We start from the raw sequence: 21,785 nt of genomic DNA on the forward strand, positions 1-21,785 counted from the left end.
AAGTTCTGCGCATGATCTACTGATGACACGCAAATTAAAGAACGCAGACTCAACCTGATCATTTCCATAATGACCAACGCAATGCCAAGAGCAGCCCAAATTAGCATCTGGTTTAAGACATGCTTTTTTTGGGCCGGTAAATAATGGCTCAAATACCAGAAAATTGACTAGCGCAAACCTTAGTAAATCACCTTGCATGATTCATTTAAATACTTTCCACCAATAAATTTTGCATCTGAAAAGGAAATCCTATAAATGTATATGTAACAAGGTCAGCCTCAAAAATAACCCTGTCCACGGCTTTTCAGCGCAAATTTTTTACTGCGTGTCTTTAGTAAATCCTGACAGTAGTTTTTACGCCAAAAGAGTTATAAAAAACAATCTGCCAATGGGGTCAGAAAAATTTTCTTGTTTCCCCTTTGAATTAAAGGGTTAGTTCACCCAAAATAAAAATGAAAAATTGTCATGAGTTACTCACCCTCATGTCGTTCCAAACCCGTAAGACTTCGAAACACAAATGAAGATCTTTTAAATGAAATCTGAGAGTTTTCTGTCCCTCCATTGACAGCTACGCAACTACCACTTTGTCGCTTCTAAAAGTTCATAAAGAGATTGTAAAACGAATTCATAGAAATTTAGTCAACATTTTCTGAAAAGAGACACGCTTGGCTTTTAGGCTTTTATTCACATATAAACATTGATCAGCGAACATGAACAGAAGCTCAACCGTACGTGCTTAACGCACTGGAACAAACCTCTTATAGAAGCTCAGATGTGCTGCGTAACACAGGAGAATGAACCTCGTTGGTTCTTGCAAGTCAAGCGAACATGCTTGAGCTTCTGTTTATCATAATTGATGTGTGCGTTGATGAACAAACATATGTAAGAAAATGTGGACTTAACCACTCAATTCATATGGTTACTATTATGTTCTCTTTATATAATTTTTAAAAGCATATAAGTGATAGTTTCATGGACTTTCAGTGGAGGGACAGAAATCTCTCAGATTTCAGGATTAAAATATCTTCATTTTTGTTTCGAAGATGCATGAAAGTCTTGCGGGTTTGGAACAACATATGGGTGAGTAAATGATGACAGACAATATTTATTTTTGGGTGAACTAAGTTTCTTTTTCTCACCCCATTGGCAGATATTTTGTCTTATTTTATGCTTAAATTCACTTCATTTTAATTTTTTATTTTAGAAAACATCTTAAGTAACTTCTTAAGTAACTTAAGTAACTTAAGTAACTTCTTAACTTCTTAAACTTCTTAAGTAAATGTATTTTTAGATATTTGTACTGGAAAACAAGACCAAAAAGCTGAGGAATAGCAAATGTTTTGCGGTGTGGTGTTCTGTACTTCCACATGTAAAGTCGAGTATGTCAGTTTTATTGAGACCACTGACCTCTGGCTTTTAGCCAGGCTAATAGTCTTTTCTCTACACCTCTCCCTTCTGTAGAAACCGATGCCACTGAAAGAGGCCCCTGTTAAAAATTACTGCTGTTTACAGATGCCCCACAGAGTAAGAGATTCATTTTCCATAGTCTAACTTTATCCTTCTCCTCACTATCATTTCCCTCCCCCTAGTCCTCCCCCTTTTGTAGCACACACTACGATGTGTATGCATCATGAAGGTCCATACATATTACCAGAGTGTATCAGTGCCACACATATTGACCACTTCAGGGTATAGCGATAAGAAAGCTGGGGTTGCAATATGAGCCATATTTATTTTTTGGTAGTAAACTCATGTAAAACACATTCTTTTATCAGGCACAGTGATGCTCATCGATATCTGTCTGCTACTCATGGCGATCTGTTTGATATCACTATTACTTACATACTCATGAGCATGAATCTCACACCAATGCATGCATACATAATGTATGTGCATTAATTCTTTTGTTATCCATCAGATATATCTTTTTTTAGAAACATTGCAGTAATTGATTTTGACCATTTTAATGTGACTGGTCAAGCCCTGCATTTCCAGAGATGTATTTTCTATAAAACCCTAGCTGATATTTAGTTTTCAAGGCAGCGTTGTGGGTTCATTCCTCCCTGAAATATCCTCTTTTCCCTTCCCTTTCCGTCTTAATTGTGTGTTTGATTGAACATTTTTATGATTGATTTTGTTTTCAACCTCCAATGATCCCGATCTGTTCCGCAGGAGCCGATGAACGAGCAAAACTTTGACACTTACGTGAGCACTTTGACAGATATGTATACTCACCAGGACCAGTACCAGAGTCCGGAGAACAAGGCCCTTTTGGAGAACATAAAGCAAGCGGTTCAAGGCATCCAAGTGTAGCTTTGCGATTGGCTATCGGCCGAGTCATGGGGTCAGAGCGTTAAGAATCGATAAGAAACAAAAGAAACCCATTATGTAAAAAAGTATGGATAACTAGTATGATTTTTTTGCTGCTGTAATTTATTGTATTATTTGGCATTATTTATGATTCTGTTATGCTTTTGACAAAAAAAAAAAAACATAACTTATTTGTTGCCTTGCTTTAAGATGACGACTACCAATGGCAAATGTTTTGAGGAACATTCATGTTTTGTACATTTTTCATATGACCTGACATAATGTGATGTACTGTTTATAGCTGCTAATGTATGCACATTTTATAGTGTATATGTATTTATTAATTGTAAACAAAAACCATCCATTATTTTAAATCTAAAGAGGTGCAGAGGGGATACACTGAGGGGAATGTAAGGGCAATCAGCTTCGATCTGAGCTTCTCTTTATGGAACTAATGGGAACTAATGTGCTGTGCAGGCTGTTCAATGGGTGTACAGTGGTACATTTTTGTGGTTCGATTTTGGGTACATTTTGTAACAATATTGAGAAACGTCTTTTGGTTTCGGAATCATATTTATAGTGGTCAGTGTGGGCACTCTAATGCAGTATGTGTATTGTTTAATTTTTTTGCTTGTTTTAGTTATTTTTTTTCCGTTTTAATTCCCAAAATAGATGGAAAAATAGAAGAAAAAAAAAAATAACTTGTGAAAGCAAACATCATGACACGGAAACTCACTGGTGTAAATCCCAAGAAATATTTCATAACTTCTCAAATATTTTCAAAGTCTGCTCTCTAAATGTAACGACCCGGCTGCTTGAGGCCAATAACTACAGAAAATTTCAAGGAGACAATCCAACATTAATTATCAATTTAATGATCGTAAAAATGTTAGTGGTAGTATGATAGAATATCAGCAATATATGACAACGAATCAATCATTTATTTAGATATGGGATGCAAAAGTTTGGGTATATGCAATTTCTTATTCTTACCATAGTAGAAAGCTGATGAATCTTTTTACTAAATGTAAAGTATTAAGTTTTATATAAATCTTTTAATACAGTCATGTTTTAGGGTTTAAACATGGGTGATCAAGTCCAAAAGGATGAATGCATTATGATTTAACATTTCTCATGTTCGATTTTGCACAGGGACACCTTTGTTTCCATGTTTTGGTGTTTTTATTTGTTTCAGGAGACCAAGGAGGTGCCCAGACGTTTGAATTGTGGGAAGTTTTGTTTCGTTTTTTCTTTGAAGAAAGTAAATCTGTGTGTGAATGTTAGTTTACCAGTGTGCTGGATATACAGGGTTAATGTCACCATCCATACGTCATTGTGTCATAGTAATGGAGCACTTGTCTTGTAGATTTTGTCCAAGCAATCATGTAGAGATTCATCTGGTCACCAGTGCACAACAAATACAACTATATCAGCAATGCAAACAATTAATGAACTCCAATCAGTTGTACACAGTATTAAGAGAGGTCAGCTTGCCTTCTGTGGTTACCTGCGATTCACTTTCATTGTTTTTTTTGTTTTTTTGTTTTACATTCATGAGACATCAGCGGCACTTTAAGCTCTACGAATCAAGGAAATTGAAGCAGGATGCTTTCATTTTTGATAACTAAACTATGAAGCGACGTGTCACGTGTCTCTAGATAACAGTAGCGTGTGAGGGTCGTTTACTCGCTATAAGAGGGTTGTTTACTGACACGACCGGTTCATAGTCCTCCATCATATCTTAAGGACATGTACAGTTATAGTCTGGGAACCCCACGTTCGTCTTTATTTAGTCAAAGCCCATTGAAAGCATCAAGCAAAGCCAGAAATAGGGATGATTTTCAGTGGTGGATTTTAAAGTTATTTGTATTTATCGAGCATGAGTCAAAGCTGTCACAGTGGTTTTTAGTGTGAAATGACTCTGGTTGATGCTGAACGTCTACGTGGGACTTTGTTCCGGAAAATCTATTACTTTCTATTAGTAAGACTAGCATTGTGTTTTCCGAGAGCTCATGCAAAAGGTGCTAGTCTTTCTTATTTATCATTCTGTAATATCCAGACTTCTCCTCCCCAACCACAGCACATTTCTCTCTCCGAAAGCTTTGTGTATGCAGCTAATTTCCAAGATAGTAACGCTTTTAACACACTGATAGCAAAATACAATATCCTCTCATCCACTATCATAACTGATTTGACGGGAAAAGGGATTTTAAGCACAATTCCGCTGCTCATTTTCAGTTGGCACATATTGTACTATCTACTTCAAAAGGTTATCTGTGACTATTTAAATAGAAACTATCTATGGTGTCACATGCTTGAATGCAGAATACTTTTCTTATTAATAATTGTGAAATCATCAGGTTACGAGTTTCCATTTCAAATGGATTTTAATTAACCATTTTAAACCAGGATTTTTCTATTAAAAAATAAAGAAGCATAGCTTTCTTAATGTCTCTTGCTCTCTTCCTCTATCCAGCTCTTTAGCTATCTTTTTCTCTCTTATTTTAATTTTCAACCACATGGCATGATTTCTGTTGGTATGATACTTTTTTTTGCTCTAAGTGTTTAAGATCACAAGTTGCAGTGATATTTCATTTTGAAATTGTGAACTTTGTACAATTTTTATCATGCTGGTGTTGACATCTCTTACTCAATAAAAATTGTGTTGCCACATTACATGTCCCTTTATTCAACATATCGGTATAAGTTTGTAATGACTTTTTTGAATTATGTTATTTAAATCATTACTTGGTTTGCATCAAGGAGGTCTATCCTAATATATAGAGTAAACAATCCATTAGCATTAATCTCAATGACAGTTGCTCAACTTGCAGAGTCAGATCCCCCAAAAGTAGGCTTACTTACCACTGTGTATTAACTATCATTAATAGTCACCGTGCCAGACCTTAAGCAAAACGTAGTCCTAACATAACTTTTATACCTTTTTTATTTATAAATATTTATTTATAAATAAATGACAACATTGTAATATTCGTTTTTCAGTTACACAGAAAGACCTATGAGAATGACCCATACAGGAAATAAAAGGAATAACCCATATATAGGAGTAAGTTTTCCCTAATTTGTTGTGAAATGGTAAATACTATATGTGTGTGTCAAACGTGTTCAGTAAAGTCAGCAATTTCACTTCCATTTCAATGGCAGCTGATGTATAGAACTGCTGACTCCAAAACAATCCTTAAACTCCTGGTTGGAACATACACAGCACAAAGTGTGACTGCACTAAAAACATACAATTTAGCCTATTTATATATATATATATATAAGTCACTGAATACGCTTGACACAAGTAATTCTATAAAACTAGCAGTTGGAAGAACCTGGAGGTGAATTACAACCATGTTGTATGGCAAGCCGTTTTAACATTTAATCCTTAAAACCTACTAGTCTCTATTTTCATGCCTAAAGAATAAGCACTAGTAGCTAATGAATAAGTACTAGAACTTAATGTAAAAGATACTAGTATCTAAAAAATAAGTACTAGTAGCAGGGCTTGACATTAACTTTTTTGCTCACTATACAATGTGGCTAGTGGTTTTCCAAAGTTACTAGCCACACAGCATTTTTACTAGCCACATTTTTGTTGTTGTGAAATTACCTGATAAAAGTTGACTATGGCGTGCTAAAATTTACTTGAACTAAATTTACTATAAATGTAAAACCACTGTACCCAAATCAAGATAACAGTCATAAATGTATCAGGTCATTATAATTAGCTCTGATAAGGTTGTGTGTAAAGCTCCTTTTTTTAAATAAAACCATGTATTTTATATGTATTAGGCTATATGTCGCCACATAGCTCCACCGGCATCCAATGTGTTTAATATAATATAATATATAATATAATATAGCTGAATGTCAAATAAAGCTGTTCTCATTTCCTATGTTTTTTTGTTTTGTTTTGTTTTTTTTTTGTTTTTTTTGTCTGACAATAACGAATAGCTATGATATAGTGAATGACAAAAAAATTTAGGCCTAACGTTATGTGGAAAATTATCTGAATTGAGAGAGTTCGGGAACCGGATGAACTAAAGCTCTGATAGTGAGTAGGCCTATTACAAGTATTAAGCACAAGAAAAGAAGTAAATTAAAATGGTTAAACCAAATTCTTTAAATATAAAACAAAAGAAAAACAGATAAGTGATAAGTCCGTTGAAAAACACTACTCTTTCACGTCTGTCAGCAGCTGTGTGCTCAACAGATGAACAGCTCCTCTCAGCCATTCACTGAACAGGGGAGACGCAGCTAGAGAGAGTGACAGCGGGGAGAAAGCAAGACCTCGCGCTCGCAGGACAGTATTGGCAACATTTGAAGGTTTACATACTGAGGTTTGTCCAAAAAGTTGCTAGTTTTGTCGCTAGTCGCTTTTTTGAAAAAAAATTAGCTAAGTTGGCAACACTGACGACGTAACTACTCCAGCAGGGGAGCTAGCTGTCTCTTTCGTTTCTGTGTTGTCGGTCACTAGCGCGCAAGCGCAAGTCAACACTGTGTGCATGTAATACTCATGGGAGTTATAGTTTTGTAGTGTCACACTGCAATATGGCTTATTTGAGATGCCCTTTGAAAAGACTACAATTATTCAACCCGCCAAAGTGGCTAGTTGGAGTGACTGTGTTACCCGCCACAAGCAAAATCCACTCGCATTTGGCGGGTTGGCGGGTGTTAATGTCAAGCCCTGACTAGTAGCATGAAAATAGATACAGGATTAAATGTTAAAACGGCTTGCCATACTTGTTGCGGGTTTGAATATTAATTGGAGAACGTAGCCTATATAGAGACCCCGCAGGACGTCCATCAAGCACCTTGTTAATATTCATGAGCTACGGCGAGTCCCAGCCAATGAGGTCTCATTTATATCTGCAGAGAGCTATCTGTATGATTCCATCCGTTCCATTTCAATGGCAGCTGATGTATAGAACTGCTGACTCTAAAACAATCCTTGAACACCTGGTTGGAACATACACAGTACCACTTTGACTGCACACACATGTCCACTATGAACCCATTTGCAATACCGTTGACAGCCGCCAGGGTGCGCAGGTTTCCAGCATGAGCCAGTCTGTCACATGACGCAAACTAAAGATGTCTGCGACGGAAGAGGACACGGAACTCAGAGATCTACTGATCCAAAACTTGGAAAACAGTGGTGTTTTGAATAAAATCAAGGTACTTTTTCTGTCTATTTCGAAACACGCTTAAATTCTTTATGAGGCCGGAACAACCCCTGTCTCATACGGGACATATTTCGTTTCCTAAGCACAATGTTTGTTAGCAGCATAGCATAGGGATGCTAAAGTTGTTATGGGAACAAATGGACAACAGCCACTGTTGTGATAACATTGAGTTATGGCAGTGCGCCCTTGTTTCATTTCCCCTCATATCACTAAAGATGAGACCTGACGTTACAGTGTCATTGTTTTTCTTGGCTGTTTTAACATTAAACTAATCATGATTCTTATTTAACCGGCAAGTCTGCAAAAGTCTCTTTATTTATCTTATTTGGCCAAGATGAGGAAGTCATCTGAAATGATCAGGCCGCAAATAATCTGGTTTAACCTGTATTATAATTCCTTTACCCCGCTATGGATAAAACCACCTTTTTAGATCTTGTAATTATACCGTATTTGTACATAATAGTGTTTCTTTATTGACTCTGCAGCTACAGTAACATCTCTGCAGTTTGAGCTGTACTGATCCCGGGTCTGTTTGGTGCTGTACTTTTATAAATATGTCTGACTAAAGGACATAATATGGACTGATGATAAGTCTCTCTGGTTTACAGGCAGAGCTGCGTGCAGCTGTTTTTCTTGCCTTGGAGGAGCAGGACAAAGTTGAGGTAATTATAAGTAGATTATCTTGCTGATTAAATGCTGTTACATGCATTGAATTTTTTTTTTTTTTGCATGAGTGATCTGCAAGATTTGATGTGTCATTTAGTTGTCAACTCTTTTAAATAGAATAAAACGCCTCTTGTGAATGAAAACCTGAAAAAGTCCCTCAACACGAAGGATGGTAAGTTTGGATTCCAAAAAGTTTTGCTTTGATGAGATTACTTACATGTGGAATACAACTTTTATATGAAGGTAAAAGAGTAGCAAAACTCGAGAGCCCGTAGATGTGAATTTGAGAACTTGTACAATAAATATTCATACTTGTACGTGAACATTTAAACTCACAGCTCCAATGTGACAACCTGTAAAATACAAATCCAAAGTTGAATGTTAAATGTTGAAATTTGCACTCGCAGACAATAGTCGCAACCCTGTATTCTGAATTTGAAGCTGCAGACAAGTAGTCACAAATGTGTAAAATGCCATTCACAGAAATACAATGACAGACACAAACTTGTAATATATATTTGCATTTATTCTTACATTCACAGTACAACCTCAATTAGGCACTTGCAACTTCTCAAATCTCAAGCCGTTTTATTGGTTGGTGCCTAGCCAATGAAATGGGACTTCTATTGTACGCGATGATGTCACGAAATCAGCGTCCTCTGGGACTCTTTGAAATGCTAAAATGGCTCAATGCATTAGACTGATATTAAAAGAAATAAATGATATTATCAAACTCCGTTAACACCATACTAATAATGCATACTACAGAAAAGCAGATGAGCACAGATGACGAAAGAAAGCAAATTTGTGTTCAGTGCAAATAAACCTGCTGCCTGTACTTTATTAATAATGTATAACTAATTGTGTTTTATTTTTATAGCTGTTGGTCCATTAAGCCTCATTAAGCGTTTTCTTGGTTTTCTATGGGAGGAAAATGCTTAACGTGCAATTAAACGCGTTGTGTTCATATTCTGTGCTCAATTGCTTTTCTGTACGCTTTATTTGTATGGTGTTTCTTGAGTTTGATAATATAATTTATTTATTTTAATATCAGTCTTATGCATTTAACCATGTTAGCGTTTCAGAGGGTTTCATGACATCATCGCATACAATAGAAGTCCCATTTCATTGGCTAGGCGCCAACTAGGGCTGAATGATATTCTGTTTTAACATCGACATCGCGATGTGTGCATGAGCGATAGTCACATCGCAGGAACATGCGATGTGAAGGGTAGTAGCACCCATGATGTATTAAGAGAACGGTAGCACCAGAGAAAGTCTAATGAGGGGAGAAGTGCCACTCAATAAACTTCCGGTTGCAGTTCCACTCTTGTTCCATATGAGGGCGCTCACATGACGAGTGCAGAATGAATGGAGGTCTATGGGGCTATACCGCTCAAAATCCACTTTTCTTAGGATATAATTTTTTTGTCTAGTAATTTGAATGTTGTTTTCGAAAGGGGATGCAAAGAAATTACACATTGCTTGGTGTTAGATTTTTTAGAGTCACTTATTTGCTTTAAAAAGTCTTTCAAAATGTCAATGACGTCAGAATGCTAGCGTGTTATGGGCAACAACAACTCAACCTGTAAGAAATCGAAAAGAAATAAGTACTCGTTCATTCAATTTTCGATCCATAACCCATGTTGAACTTGCAAAACCTACAATCAAATCTGAGATTTCTCAACGGCAATCGGGTGAGGGAGACAAATTTAGCCGTCTAGCCCCATTGACTCCCATTCATTTTGCACTCATGGCGAGCGCCCCCAGTGGAACTCTGATTGGAACTACAACCAATAGGACTTAATAGGGCGTTGGAGTGAACAGGCTTTCCGTAGATGGGCTCTGGTAGCACACAGTAAACACGAGTTTGTTGTATGGCTTGTTGCTGGGGTGACATGCACGTTCCGCGTTGCCTGCACAGTGATTGGTTCGCTGTGCCGCTGCTCACCGCTCACAGCCAACATTTACTGGCAATCTAAAAATGGGCGACGAAGAGGATCCGCTGCAAAAAAAAAATTATTTCGTACCAAAAAGAAAGTCAAAATCAGGACTATTTCGGCTACAAAAAGGAGGATGTTGACCAAAAAGAGGTACTTCGCCTGGAGTGTTATAAAGTTGTGGCCACAAAACAAGGAGTTTGGGGGTTGGTAAAGGGGGGTAAAGCTGCTGTTTTATTTTAAAATGTGTTCTGCTTTTGTGTTTACAGAAATATGTTCTAATTTTGGAATAAAATATTAAGTGACCTTTTTGTCACTTGTAATGAAGCTTGCTTATTAGTGATGGCTCGCAATATCGCAATATATATCGTTGGGAAAAAAATATCGCCCTAGCCCTAGCGCCAACCAATAAAACGGCTCCTTTGAACACCCCGCCCCCGCCCCCGCCCCCCTTTCTCTCTCGCCGTCACTGAGTTTCAAGTGCACAAGTTAGTTTTACATTTATGCATTTGGCAGACGCTTTTATCCAAAGCGACGTACATTGCATTTCAAGGTACACATTCACATTCTTAACAATTCTTGCTTTCCTTGGGAATCGAACCCATCACCTTGGCATTGCAAACGCCAACGCTCTACTGTTTGAGCTACAGGAAAACTTTTGCACCTGATATATTGCGAAAAGAGCAGCCAAAGTCAAGGTGCAAAATTTGAAATTGCATTGACTGATTTGAGAAGTTGCAAGTGCCTAATTGAGGTTGTACTGCGAATGTGAATGTAAGAATAAATGCAAATATATATTACAAGTTTGTGTCTGTCATTGTATTTTTGTGAATGGCATTTTACACATTTGTGACTACTTGTCTGCAGCTTCAGATTCAGAATACAGGGTTGCGACTATTGTCTGCGAGTGCAAATTTCAACATTCAACTTTAGATTTTTATTTTACAGGGTTTCACACTGGAGCTGTGAGTGTAAATGTTCACGTAAAAGTATGAATATTTATTGTACAAGTTCTCAAATTCACATCTGCGACGTGCTCTTGAGTTTTGCTACTCTTTTACCTTCATACTTTTAGGATCTGAACAGGAAACACTCTGCATCATACACTTGCTGACTTTAGAGAGAGAGAGAGAGATTATACACTACCATTCAAAAGTTTTAGATTGGGAAGATTTTTTTTTAATGTTAATGTTTAAATGTTAATGTTTCTGCTCACCAAGACTGCATTTATTTGATAAAAAGAATAAAATATTGTGAAATATTTGATCATTTAAAATAACTGTTTTCTTATATTGTTACATATATTTTAAAATGTAATTTATTCCTGTATTGGCAAAGCTGAATTCTCAGTATCATTACTCCAGTCAAATCATTCTAATATGATGATTTGATGCTCAAGAAACATTTATTATTATCCTCAATGTTGAAAACAGTTGTGTAAAAAATAGTCAGTATTTTTTTGATGAATATAAAGTTCAAAAGAACAGCATTTATCTGAAATAGAAGTCTTTTGTAACATTATAGACTACCGTTCAAAAGTTTGGGATCAGTCCTTTTTTCTTTTTTTTCTTTAAAGAAATTAATACTTTTATTCAGCAAGGATGCATTAAATTGATCAAAAGTGACAGTAAAGACATTTATAATGTCACAAAAGTTTTCTTTTTCAGATGCTGTATTTTGGGTCAAATAAATGCAGCCTTGGTGAGCAGAAGAGACTTTTTAACAGTATATACTGTAAAGTCAGTGTCCAACCATTTATCTTATTTATTTATTTATTTTTCTACTTAAATTTAAGTATATGGTGTTTTATTGCCAGCCAATTAAAGGCCTGGGATGAACTGTGTTTATAAAATGATGAGAAAAATGAATAAATAATCTAGTGCTTGTCTAAACTGTAGGCAAGGCATTACACGATTGAGACTTTTTAACAATATTTAACAATATCTTTTATTTAATAGATATGCAAATTCTGCATTTTCAGCTTGTCTTACTCTTCTTCCAGGGCGCTTGGTAGCAGGTCTCATCACTGACTTCCTGCAAGTCTTCAATTTAGACTTCACTCTCGCTGTGTTTCAACCTGAAATCAGCACGGTACGTCAGTGTCACGTAATACGCAACACTGTCATATATACGCAGTAAGGTTTGAGTTGTCTTTCAGAAATTCATGCACATGTGTTATGATTGATTGATTGATTTGAATGTGATATACAGTATCCTCTGTGATCCCACATCTCTTTCATCTAAAAGTAACGTACCCTCTTATGTGTTGTGTAGCTGAATGGCCTCGACAGTCGTGAAACTCTGTCTAAAGAGCTCGGCATCTCCGAATCGGAGGTGAATAAAAACACCCCTCTCCTGCTAGAGTTGGTGAAGAGGGGCCGGCATAAGGACAAGACCTCCATTTTCACCGAGGTGATTTTTGATGCTCTTCATTTCAGCCAGTCTGATCAATCCATGCCTTTCAGATTGAGTGACTCTCTCGCTTTCTCTCCTGTCTTCTTTACTAAGGGAGATCGGGTGACTGAGAGAACTTTTCCCAAGGTACTTTACCACCGCTATCTGGTCCAGTCCATACGTTATCTCTCTAGATCTCTTTGTAACCTGTTTTTGCACCCACACGTACAGTAAGCACAGGTAGGGTTGATGCACTCGCAGGAGAAGATCCAGTCTCAGACTTGTAATAGTGCTAACCCACTTATTTCACTTGTGGTTGGAGAAGCACATCTTGGGTTGATTCATATCACCGGTTTAACCCCACATCACAAACCCCAGGCGATTTATTCAGGTCACACAAGGGAAGCATGATGTAAATGAACATCTTTAGGTGGTGCTGCAAAAAAAGGTTTTCCTGTTAAGATACTTGTGCAAAACAAGCTTGTCCTACTTCTAGACTTTTTGTCTTGTTTTGCGGGCGCTTTACGTGCATTTGTTTAATCATGCCACTTGCGCTGCGTGACTTCTGTCGTGTCAGACGAGACTTCAAATACTATAGTCCCATGATTATACATTGTGATATTGTGTCTCAATGTGATTACCCCAAACATGTGATTTATATGAAAATAACAAATATACAATTTTATATATTTAAATATACATTTTAAATGATGTTTAATAGATAATCAAGATATTCTTTAGAGTGCAATGATTGTATTCATGTTTGTGGATGGTGTTTAGGAATTATTGCCACGTCAAATTGCTGATGCCCGCAAGAAATTTGACAGTCATGACAAGGTAACTTTTTTTTTTTATTACTTTATAATTAATACAATGTACCCTTATAGTATATAATTATTATTTATTTATAAAATAATAAGTATTCATTACTTTTTAGTTATTTTATTATTAATTTGGAAATAAGAAATCATTATAATTTATATAATAATAATTATAATTATAATTTGGTAATTAATCACCATAGGATTAAATAAATATAAAAACATTAGTGAGTGATTTGATTATTAATCTTTTGATTTTACAGAACAGAAGTGGGGAGATCAACAGAGATGCAGTTATTGGCATTTTCGCTGATCTTTTCCCACAGTTCAGCAGGTTTGTTCAGCATTGTGGACTCTGAATGCCATGAACTCTAGGAAATATCTGAACTTACTGGTACTGAAACCATCATTTATGTAACGACTGAGAGTGTAGACATCTTCCCACATTGTTGGTTTGCTCTTCTGTAATCATGTCTGATTGAGGCTCTTGTCGTTGTGGTCATGGCCTTTCTCATGACTTTGGAACAGAGTGTACTTCAGAACAGTAAATACTATAGTGTATTTTGAAACAATCTATCCTGTAAAAAGCGCCATATAAATGAAGGTGACTTGACGACTATTTCGGCATACAAATCTGAATAAAGGTCTCTTAAAGGAATAGTTCACTTAAAAATGAAAAATCTTTTATCATTTACTCACCCTCAAGTTGTTTCAAACCTGTGTGAATTTCTTTCTTCTGTTGAACACAAAAGAAGATATTTTGAAGAATGTCGTAACCGGACAGTTGATGGACCCTATTGACTTCTACAGTAGGAAAAAAAAATAATACTATGGAGGTCCATCTACTGTCCGGTTACAGACATTCTTCAAAATATCTTCTTTTGTGTTCAACAGAAGAAAGAAATTCACACAGGTTTGAAACAACTTGAGGGTGAGTAAATGATAAAAGATTTTTCATTTTTAAGTGAACTATTCCTTTAATGTGAAGGCATTATAAAAGATCAGTTGATAGTATTTATTGTTCTGTAGTTTTAGCCTAGTGCATTTCTGTTGCTATTGCTATAAATTGCCACACATTGCACTAATTTGATTCTTTTCATATTTGCTTATAAAAGAAACATGCTGGACAGTTACGTCACTGAGGAACTCAGAGCCAAAGGCAAGGACACAAACGATAGTAAGTTTTTGTGATCGTGTTTATTTGTCCACCATTTTAGGGTTGCATTTTTTTTTTTGACATTTCTTGTCAATCATTGTAATAGTTGCTAATGGAGTTTTGTCTATAACTTTACATAGCTATAGACTTTCAGGACTTCCTAGGAATGTACAAATGCTTCTTCATACAGTGTCGAAGTGTGGTAAGCAACCTTGAATGCATTCTTTTTTTGTGATGCCTGTTGTGTACCAGTATAATGAGGTCAGTAATATCCTTTATAGGTTACCAGTGACAGTAGCGATGCACTTAACTCTTCAAGTAAAACTGCTGAAGATCGAATCATTTCATCTTCCGCCAGCAAGGTAAACTGACTTCCTGTCCTTCTGTGTTTGTTTTCCTGTCTCTGCTTATCTTTCTCTCACACACTTTCCTCTCACCTTCTGACTAGATTATAATCTCTGTTCTTTGTTGAATATCAAATATGAGTTGCTTTTTGTCGCGTCTAATATCACTTTTGGTAGGCTGTCGTCCCGCAATGTGTTATCGAACATTTCTGTTTTATAGCATGCACAATTTTCATCTCTTTTTCATTTTCATTTCATCCAGCCCATTAAGTTTAACCCTAAAACATTGTTTTATGAATAGAAGATGCGTGCAGTGATAGGTAGCAGTGTTTCCTGTGTGTGATTCATCAGCATATCTTATATCGTTCATCTAGATGGTGGGTGATGGACAATAGTAATTTCATGCAGTTAGTGTATTTTGACTCATAAAGGGCAAAGGGGTTTTACCACAGCGCAGGCAAGAATGTAGTCTCACACAACAAGGTGATTGTTTTAAATTAAGATTTATACACACACATGCCCTCGCTAGATTTATTCATTTTTTTCATTTTGAACCATAATCTAAAAAATATATCTGCATATATAAATGTGCCGGGGAAGCATTTATTTGATCAAAAATACAAAAAAACAACAATTTAATTACAATTTAAAATAATGGTTTTCTATTTTAATATGCTTTAAAATATAATTTATTTCTGTGATGCAAAGCTGAATTTTCATCAGCCATTACCTCAGTCTTCAGTGTCACATGATCTCTCAGAAATCATTCTAATATGCTGATTTATTATCAATGTTGGAAACAGTTCTGCTGCTTAATATTTTTTTGGAACCTGTGATGCTTTTTTCAGGATTCATTGATTAAATAAAAAGTTAAAAAGAACAGCATTTATTTAAAATATAAATCTTATCTAACAATATAAATCGTTACTATCACTTTTTTTTTAATCAATTTAACACATCCTTGCTAAAAAAAAAAAAGAAAGAAAAATAAATTACAGACCCCAAACTTTTGAGCAGTAGTGTATTTTGTTACAAAAGATATTTTAAATAATCACTTTTCTTTTTTAACTTTAAATTCATCAAAGAATCCTGAAACAAAAGTACAACTGTTTCCAACATTGGTAATAAATCAGCATATTAGAATGATTATGTATTTTAATATTATTAGAATATTAAATATATTTTAATCTGTATTTTTGATTAAATAAATGCAGGCTTGATGTGCATAAAGAGACTTCTTTCAAAAACATAAGAAATTGTAATTTTTCCAAACTTTTGACAGGTATAGTGGTTTTTTTTAATAATTCGAATTGTGTTTATTACGGCCCTAAATTAAAGAAAACGAAAATAAATACAAAAAGCCTATTCATTGTTAGAGATTAATTACTTCTTCCCAAATTTCATGTCAGTGAAAGTTCTGTGAATAGATATAGGTCTTGTGTCATCAACTTTTACCTGCATTTTTGTTGTTGCTTGCAGTCATCTGTGCATTTTCAGTTTTCTGTGCATTTGTAATTATTCTGTAGCAGGTCATCCTGTTTTTTGTTTAGTTTTTTAACTCGTCTCCTTCCAAATCTGTGTCTGATTTAGTGAGGCTAGCATGTCATTGTTGTATAAGGGAAGCTGATGGTTGTATTCTGGTGCTCAGATACCCAGGTATAAAGGATTTGTTAAACACAGTTCAGCGCAGGAAGAAAATGCTGGCCCAAAGGTAAAGCACACGCGCGTGCGTCAACTCTGATACAGGAGCTTTTGATCAGCTCAACCATGTGGCTTTCTTTAGGTCACATAAATGATTCATAAATGGATGGTGTCTGCACACATTTAGCTGTTACTTGGTAGAAGTAACCAGGTAGATTTGTGCCTCTTTCCATTATTGTTATCACATGTTCAAGTGAAATTCATGTCTCAAGAAGACACAATTACTGCTTAGTAGTCAAGATGGAGATGCAGAAAGCGCTTGTAATGTGTAATGGTGCTAAACGTAGCCCATGGTTGAATTGAAACCATCTTAGCACTTGATATAGTAAACTGGCTATTGCAGAGCAGATTTAAGCTAATACACAATAAAAACAAGATCAGTCTTTAAAAAAAAATAAAAAAAAAACTTTTAAGGGCAAAGGTACTGACCAGGCTTCTGCTAGTCACCCAGTACTAGTGTGAAAATATTTTAACACTTACTAACACAGATTATTTACCAGATTATCTGCATGTGTCGTCGACTCGTCTAATCACTTACTTTTGGATAATGTACACTAATTCTGAAACATTTCATCTCAAGTAAAAACCCTCTTTTGAAGTTGTCCTATACAAACTAATGGATCAATTTGTGAGTGGGTTGAATGACGCTGCATTTTTTTCAGCATAAGTTGAAGGTTAACATTGATGTGGCCCAGTTTCAGAATGGGCATTTTGACAACCCACTTTTCTTGTAACTTAAGTCAAATATTCTTTTAATCCTCTATTAACAGGAAGTTCCAGGCGATTTTACTTGAGAATGTCATGTTTTAAAACTACGCGGGTTAATGGGGACTTTTTCTTCTTTGATTTCTTTTTTTTTCTTCTTTTTTTTTTTTGCTCATAATACACCACTCGTAAACATAACACTCAAATGAATTATGGTATAACGTTGGTTCCAAACCTGTAGTTACTTTACATGAGCATAGCAGATGATGCTCATTGTTCATGTTGATCAGATGAAATCCGTAGCTTGTGGCCTTTTGATGATGTTATTATTACAGTATGTTGATTATATTGCGTCTTTGCCATAGGCTGGAGAAAGAAGACCTGGTGAAACACTGGGGTCTCAGAAGAACAGAGTTCAAGTGTTTGAAGGGTCAGAGGAGGGATTAGGGAATGGGAAAACCATTCCCACCCCACTGAGGAAAGCACTGGAATTTGGACTGGAGGATGATGATGAGGAAGGAGACTCATTCTTCGATGATCCTCTTCCTAAACCTCAGAAAACCTATGGCTGGTAAGGATACCTTCACTAGGAGAAATCAACAATCATGGCTTCTCATGTAGACCATTCACACTGACAAAGTATCAAGAAGTCATTCATTTTAAATGAAAGTTGGGAATTATAGGTGACAAACTGTTGGTATTGACTGCAACTTAAAAGAAAATGAAGACATAAATTATGTTTAATTCAGAAATGTCAATGTAAATATATAAATATCTGTTCAAATTGACAAATAATAAACAAACTTGTTTATTAAGTCATAGTTAAAATGTTAGTTAAATGTAACAATAAAATAAATGTAAAAAAAAAGAAATATTCCCAAGTGTAAACTGTCCAACGGCATGTTATTTTGCTCAGATGGCAGAAAGAAAAGCATTTGGCAAAGGCATAAAGAAGAGCAATTTGTTAATACTATATATAAAAATGTAATTAATATGTTAATCAATTTGTTTATTGTTGCATACAACTGCATTTAAAAAAACCCATGAATTAAATTAACCGTTTCAAATACATATTTAATTGTCAGTTTGAAAACTGTTTTTTTTATTTTTATTAACGAATACATTGATAGTGACCCTACTAATCCTCTACATGTTGGAAACTTGACAGCTTGAGGCCATCTACACTGGACGCGGCTAAGCGACATTTGCAAATCCAATTGTGCTTTGTGTCAGAAGTGGCACGAGCACTTGAAGTACGTCAGAAACAGAACGGGGCATCAGTTAACTGTTGGGAATTTGTCGTGTCGCATTGCATCTAGTGTAGACCACATCACTTATTATAATGGATTCGATTTGCTTTTGTCTGCTATAGCCGCTCGCGTTCAGTGTAGACACGGTGTAAGGCATTTGAATACTGCGTGTAGGTACAAATGCCTACTAGCAACCAACAGTACAGCATCCTCAAGCCATTTAATCCTGGTTTGAGTGTCGTTGTGGGAGCAGATTTCCACTCAGAGCTGTTTCAGTGCCCACATGTTCTACTTAGTCTGAAAAAGCAAATAAAATTGAAATGATCTAAACCACTGACACCTTTGATTGTAATTTCAGAAACATTCATCTGGGTTCTTTTTGTTTTTGAAGCACATACCTGTAGTTCATGTTTTACTGTTTAAATATGAAGGGGCCCCCACCCATAAGTCACAATTATAAACAAAGACCTCAAATAACTGCTCGTAGATGAGATACAGAGAAGTGTCTTTGTTTTTCTGACCTGTATCTTCTCCTTTTCGCTCTTGCCTCTTAATCCTGCACGTGAAAACAGTGGTTTATCTTCGGCTGATAAGCCGTATTCAGGACAGAGACATTCTGAAAAAAGCTATAGTCAAAAAGAGTAAGTACTTCCAGTTTTCTGAGTGTATTTGCATTTTTACTATGATTTTGACTGACACATAACGGGTAGATCTCGGAGCTTTGTTGTATGTTGCACCTTTTCCCTCTTTTGCTTTTTGTTCCTGTCGCTCTTTCTCTCGCCCTCTTTCTGTAACCGTGTCTGTGCTCTGTCTGTGTTTTCCCCCTCCTGAGAAGTCAGCCCTGGCAGAGGGAAGGAAGCCTGTCAGGGCGATCCTTATCCCAAATGAGGAGGGGCACTAGCCTCAATGAGTGAGTGTGCATGGAGTGATCACACTGCATCCATCTTAACCCATGGGTGCAAAATCAGGCTGTTTACCCCCACTGGGGTTGTGTTTGTTAAGTTTGACCTTAAAGCCGCAGAATACAGTGGTCAGTTCAGTTTTAGAGAGTTACACACAGAGTAACAATTGCATTCAATAACTGAACCGCCTCCTTTAAATTTTCAAGACTCACAAATATGTTTTAGAGCTTGACTAATTAAATAATGTCTTGTTTATTAAATAACATCATGTTAACTGTGATAAGACTTTCCAATATTATAAAATTGCCACCTTTTGATTTTTACTTTCATTACAAGTGTTGTTTGCGGCTATCACAATTTTGTGATATAGTTCATGCCATAACGCCATTACTGTCAAAAAGAAACTCCAATAACTGGTACCAAAATGACTGGCATACTGCAGTGACTACAGTCATAATTGTTTTTTAAAAACCTTTTTTCGTTTCTTTCCTTGTCTGCATTTGTTCTGCTTGTTTCCTATGTATCTCTCTCTCTTAATATCCCTGACCTTGTTCTTCTGGCTGTCATGTGTATGTGTGGATGAACATACAATGTTGCTCTGTCTGGCCTCAGCCTGTCTGCTATAGGCAGTGATAAAGAGGGAGATGGAGAGGACATGCTCTCTGACTGTGATAACAGGCCCAGACCTGACTTTAAACCCAGGTGAGCTGGGATAATTCCTGTCTGTCTCCTGCCATACAACTTCCCTCTTCGTCCACTTCTCATATGGATGTCAGCTCGCTTTACAAAGTGCATGCAGTCTCATCCTGTCTGTTTTTCAGGAGAGAAGGCTCGGGCAGCAGTTTAGGAAAAGGTTTCGCCACAGACGCGCAGCTAAAGAGCGTGGGAGGATCCGTCTCTGCCGAGAGCAGCCAAAAAGATCATTCATCTGACAAGAATGGTAGCAAGCCAGTTGTGAAATCGATCACGATTCCTTCTCAGATGATTCTGGATCGATAAATATGATTATTTTAAAAGTGCAAACGAAGTTATACAAACAGTGCATATAAAAACTGTGGCTTCAGAGATGGAAAAAATGCTTTATTTTACATCTTAAAAAAAAACAATATGAAAGGAAAGGGTGAAAAGTTGAGTCTTGAACTAATATTTAAAGGGAATGAATGTATTTGCACAGAAATTAGGTCAGTCTGAACCATTTCCATTACACAAAATGAAAGCTGCAGAGCTGCTTCTGATTGTTAAACCCACTATTTCTATTTGTGGGCGGAGCTGACATATTTTAGAATGCCATTTAATCTTTACACAGAATTTACCCCATCCAAAATTCATGAATCATCTGAGTCAGATCCTGACTCTCTGAATTGAAGTTGAATCAACTCACAAAGTGCATGAAGATTCCCCTGACTTGAAATGATTTTGACAGTAATATCTTTTCTCTTTGATTTGTTGTCTTAGGTACATCTAGTTCTAAAGATAAGGGCATCAAAGACTTTCCCACACCAAATGAGAAAACCAGATCCCTTTTGCAGGGTAGGAAATATCATTCTATATATATTTTTCAATGACTTGAACATCAAACAACCCGTCTAAATGTCACATCTTTGAAAAACATGCTTTGCAGATGAAGATCTCGACTATGACGATGACTTCAACAGGTAAAGACTGAGGTGTTTTACTGGTCCCATGTTATTTAGCTCCGTCTGAATCTAACGAAGTGTTCTGATCTCTCTCGTTTCTCTTCAGTCATCGTTCTGAAAACTCTAAGAGTGAAGTGAGCATCGACGAGGAAATAGAGGTCTCGATAGAGGGGCCTGACATCAGTGATAAGGTATCGTTGTCTCCATCCTCAATATTTGTGTTGACATTGCATCTCAAACCTTGTTTCAAAAGGATTTTAAATGATTATGGATCTTGATTTGTTTTTGAGGTCAACTATTCCAATAATAAAGCTCGTAAAGACTGTCATTTAATTATGGTCCCACTTCACAATTCTCTGTGAAGAGGGACAAATGTTAAACAGTGACCTTATTGATAAGCGTGCATTGTATAAAAAGGCAAGAAGTGAGAGTGGGATGTTTTGTAAATGGAAAAGATGGGTGGTTAAAGAGGCCCAATGAGGAACTGACTTTTGAACAGTTTGACCTTGACTGTGATTTAGCATCTTATTGATTTGGTTTCTCTCACTTTTTTTCTTCTTGTAGCTTGATGAAACCACTCAGGATGTGAGCGTTTCACAGATAAGTTTGGGTGCAGACTACATGGAAGATGTTGCTTGACATCTAACTATCAGTTCCTTATTTTGTACTTAATGTATTTATGTATTTAGTTGACAATAAATGATTAATTACCGTCTGACTGTTGCCTCTTCCTGTTTTTTTTGTTTTTTTTTGCCATTACAAAA

The 21,785-nt window shown here is 36.2% G+C and overlaps 2 protein-coding genes across 12 annotated transcripts in view; both read left to right on the forward strand.

The window, feature by feature from the left end:
- The window catches only part of myt1la (myelin transcription factor 1-like, a), a 64,493-nt gene extending 59,510 nt beyond the window's left edge, over positions 1–4,983 (forward strand). For 4 of the 6 annotated variants that reach the window (XM_082147474.1, XM_082147473.1, XM_082147475.1 and 1 more), the window contains exons 22-23: positions 1,462–1,524; positions 2,173–4,983. In XM_082147474.1, coding sequence (XP_082003600.1) covers positions 1,462–1,524; positions 2,173–2,313 — 204 coding nt within the window. In that variant the 3' untranslated portion in view covers positions 2,314–4,983. The remainder of the gene's footprint in view (positions 1–1,461; positions 1,525–2,172) is intronic. The other 2 variants (XM_082147477.1, XM_082147478.1) reach the window with 1 other exon arrangement.
- A 2,362-nt stretch (positions 4,984–7,345) lies between these two features.
- Positions 7,346–21,736, forward strand: cep43 (centrosomal protein 43). Of its 6 annotated transcripts, XM_082147648.1 has the most exons (21): positions 7,346–7,497; positions 8,114–8,167; positions 8,289–8,343; positions 12,114–12,202; positions 12,386–12,523; positions 12,620–12,652; positions 13,286–13,342; positions 13,590–13,660; positions 14,442–14,503; positions 14,623–14,684; positions 14,764–14,844; positions 16,475–16,537; positions 17,598–17,803; positions 19,055–19,123; positions 19,318–19,392; positions 19,997–20,086; positions 20,206–20,324; positions 20,840–20,914; positions 21,006–21,039; positions 21,128–21,212; positions 21,586–21,736. In XM_082147648.1, the coding sequence occupies exons 1-21, from the start codon at positions 7,414–7,416 to the stop codon at positions 21,658–21,660; spliced, it is 1,677 nt and encodes a 558-aa protein (XP_082003774.1). In that variant the 5' UTR covers positions 7,346–7,413; the 3' UTR covers positions 21,661–21,736. The 6 variants fall into 6 exon arrangements, with proteins under 6 accessions (XP_082003774.1, XP_082003776.1, XP_082003775.1 ...); XM_082147650.1 differs by lacking the exon at positions 19,318–19,392; XM_082147649.1 differs by lacking the exon at positions 16,475–16,537.
- Positions 21,737–21,785: the final 49 nt, after the last annotated feature.

The sequence above is a fragment of the Leuciscus leuciscus genome (genome assembly GCF_965113295.1).
Source record: "Leuciscus leuciscus genome assembly, chromosome: 19".
Classification (NCBI taxonomy): Eukaryota; Metazoa; Chordata; class Actinopteri; order Cypriniformes; family Leuciscidae; genus Leuciscus; species Leuciscus leuciscus.

Bases quoted from the DNA above. Each gene is read 5' to 3' on its own strand.
- cep43 (XM_082147648.1), top strand. From the start codon at position 7,414: ATGTCTGCGACGGAAGAGGACACGGAACTCAGAGATCTACTGATCCAA. The intron at 8,168-8,288 runs GTAATTATAAGT...TCTTTTAAATAG, and splicing joins AGGAGCAGGACAAAGTTGAG to AATAAAACGCCTCTTGTGAA. The intron at 20,325-20,839 runs GTAGCAAGCCAG...TTGTTGTCTTAG, and splicing joins TCATTCATCTGACAAGAATG to GTACATCTAGTTCTAAAGAT.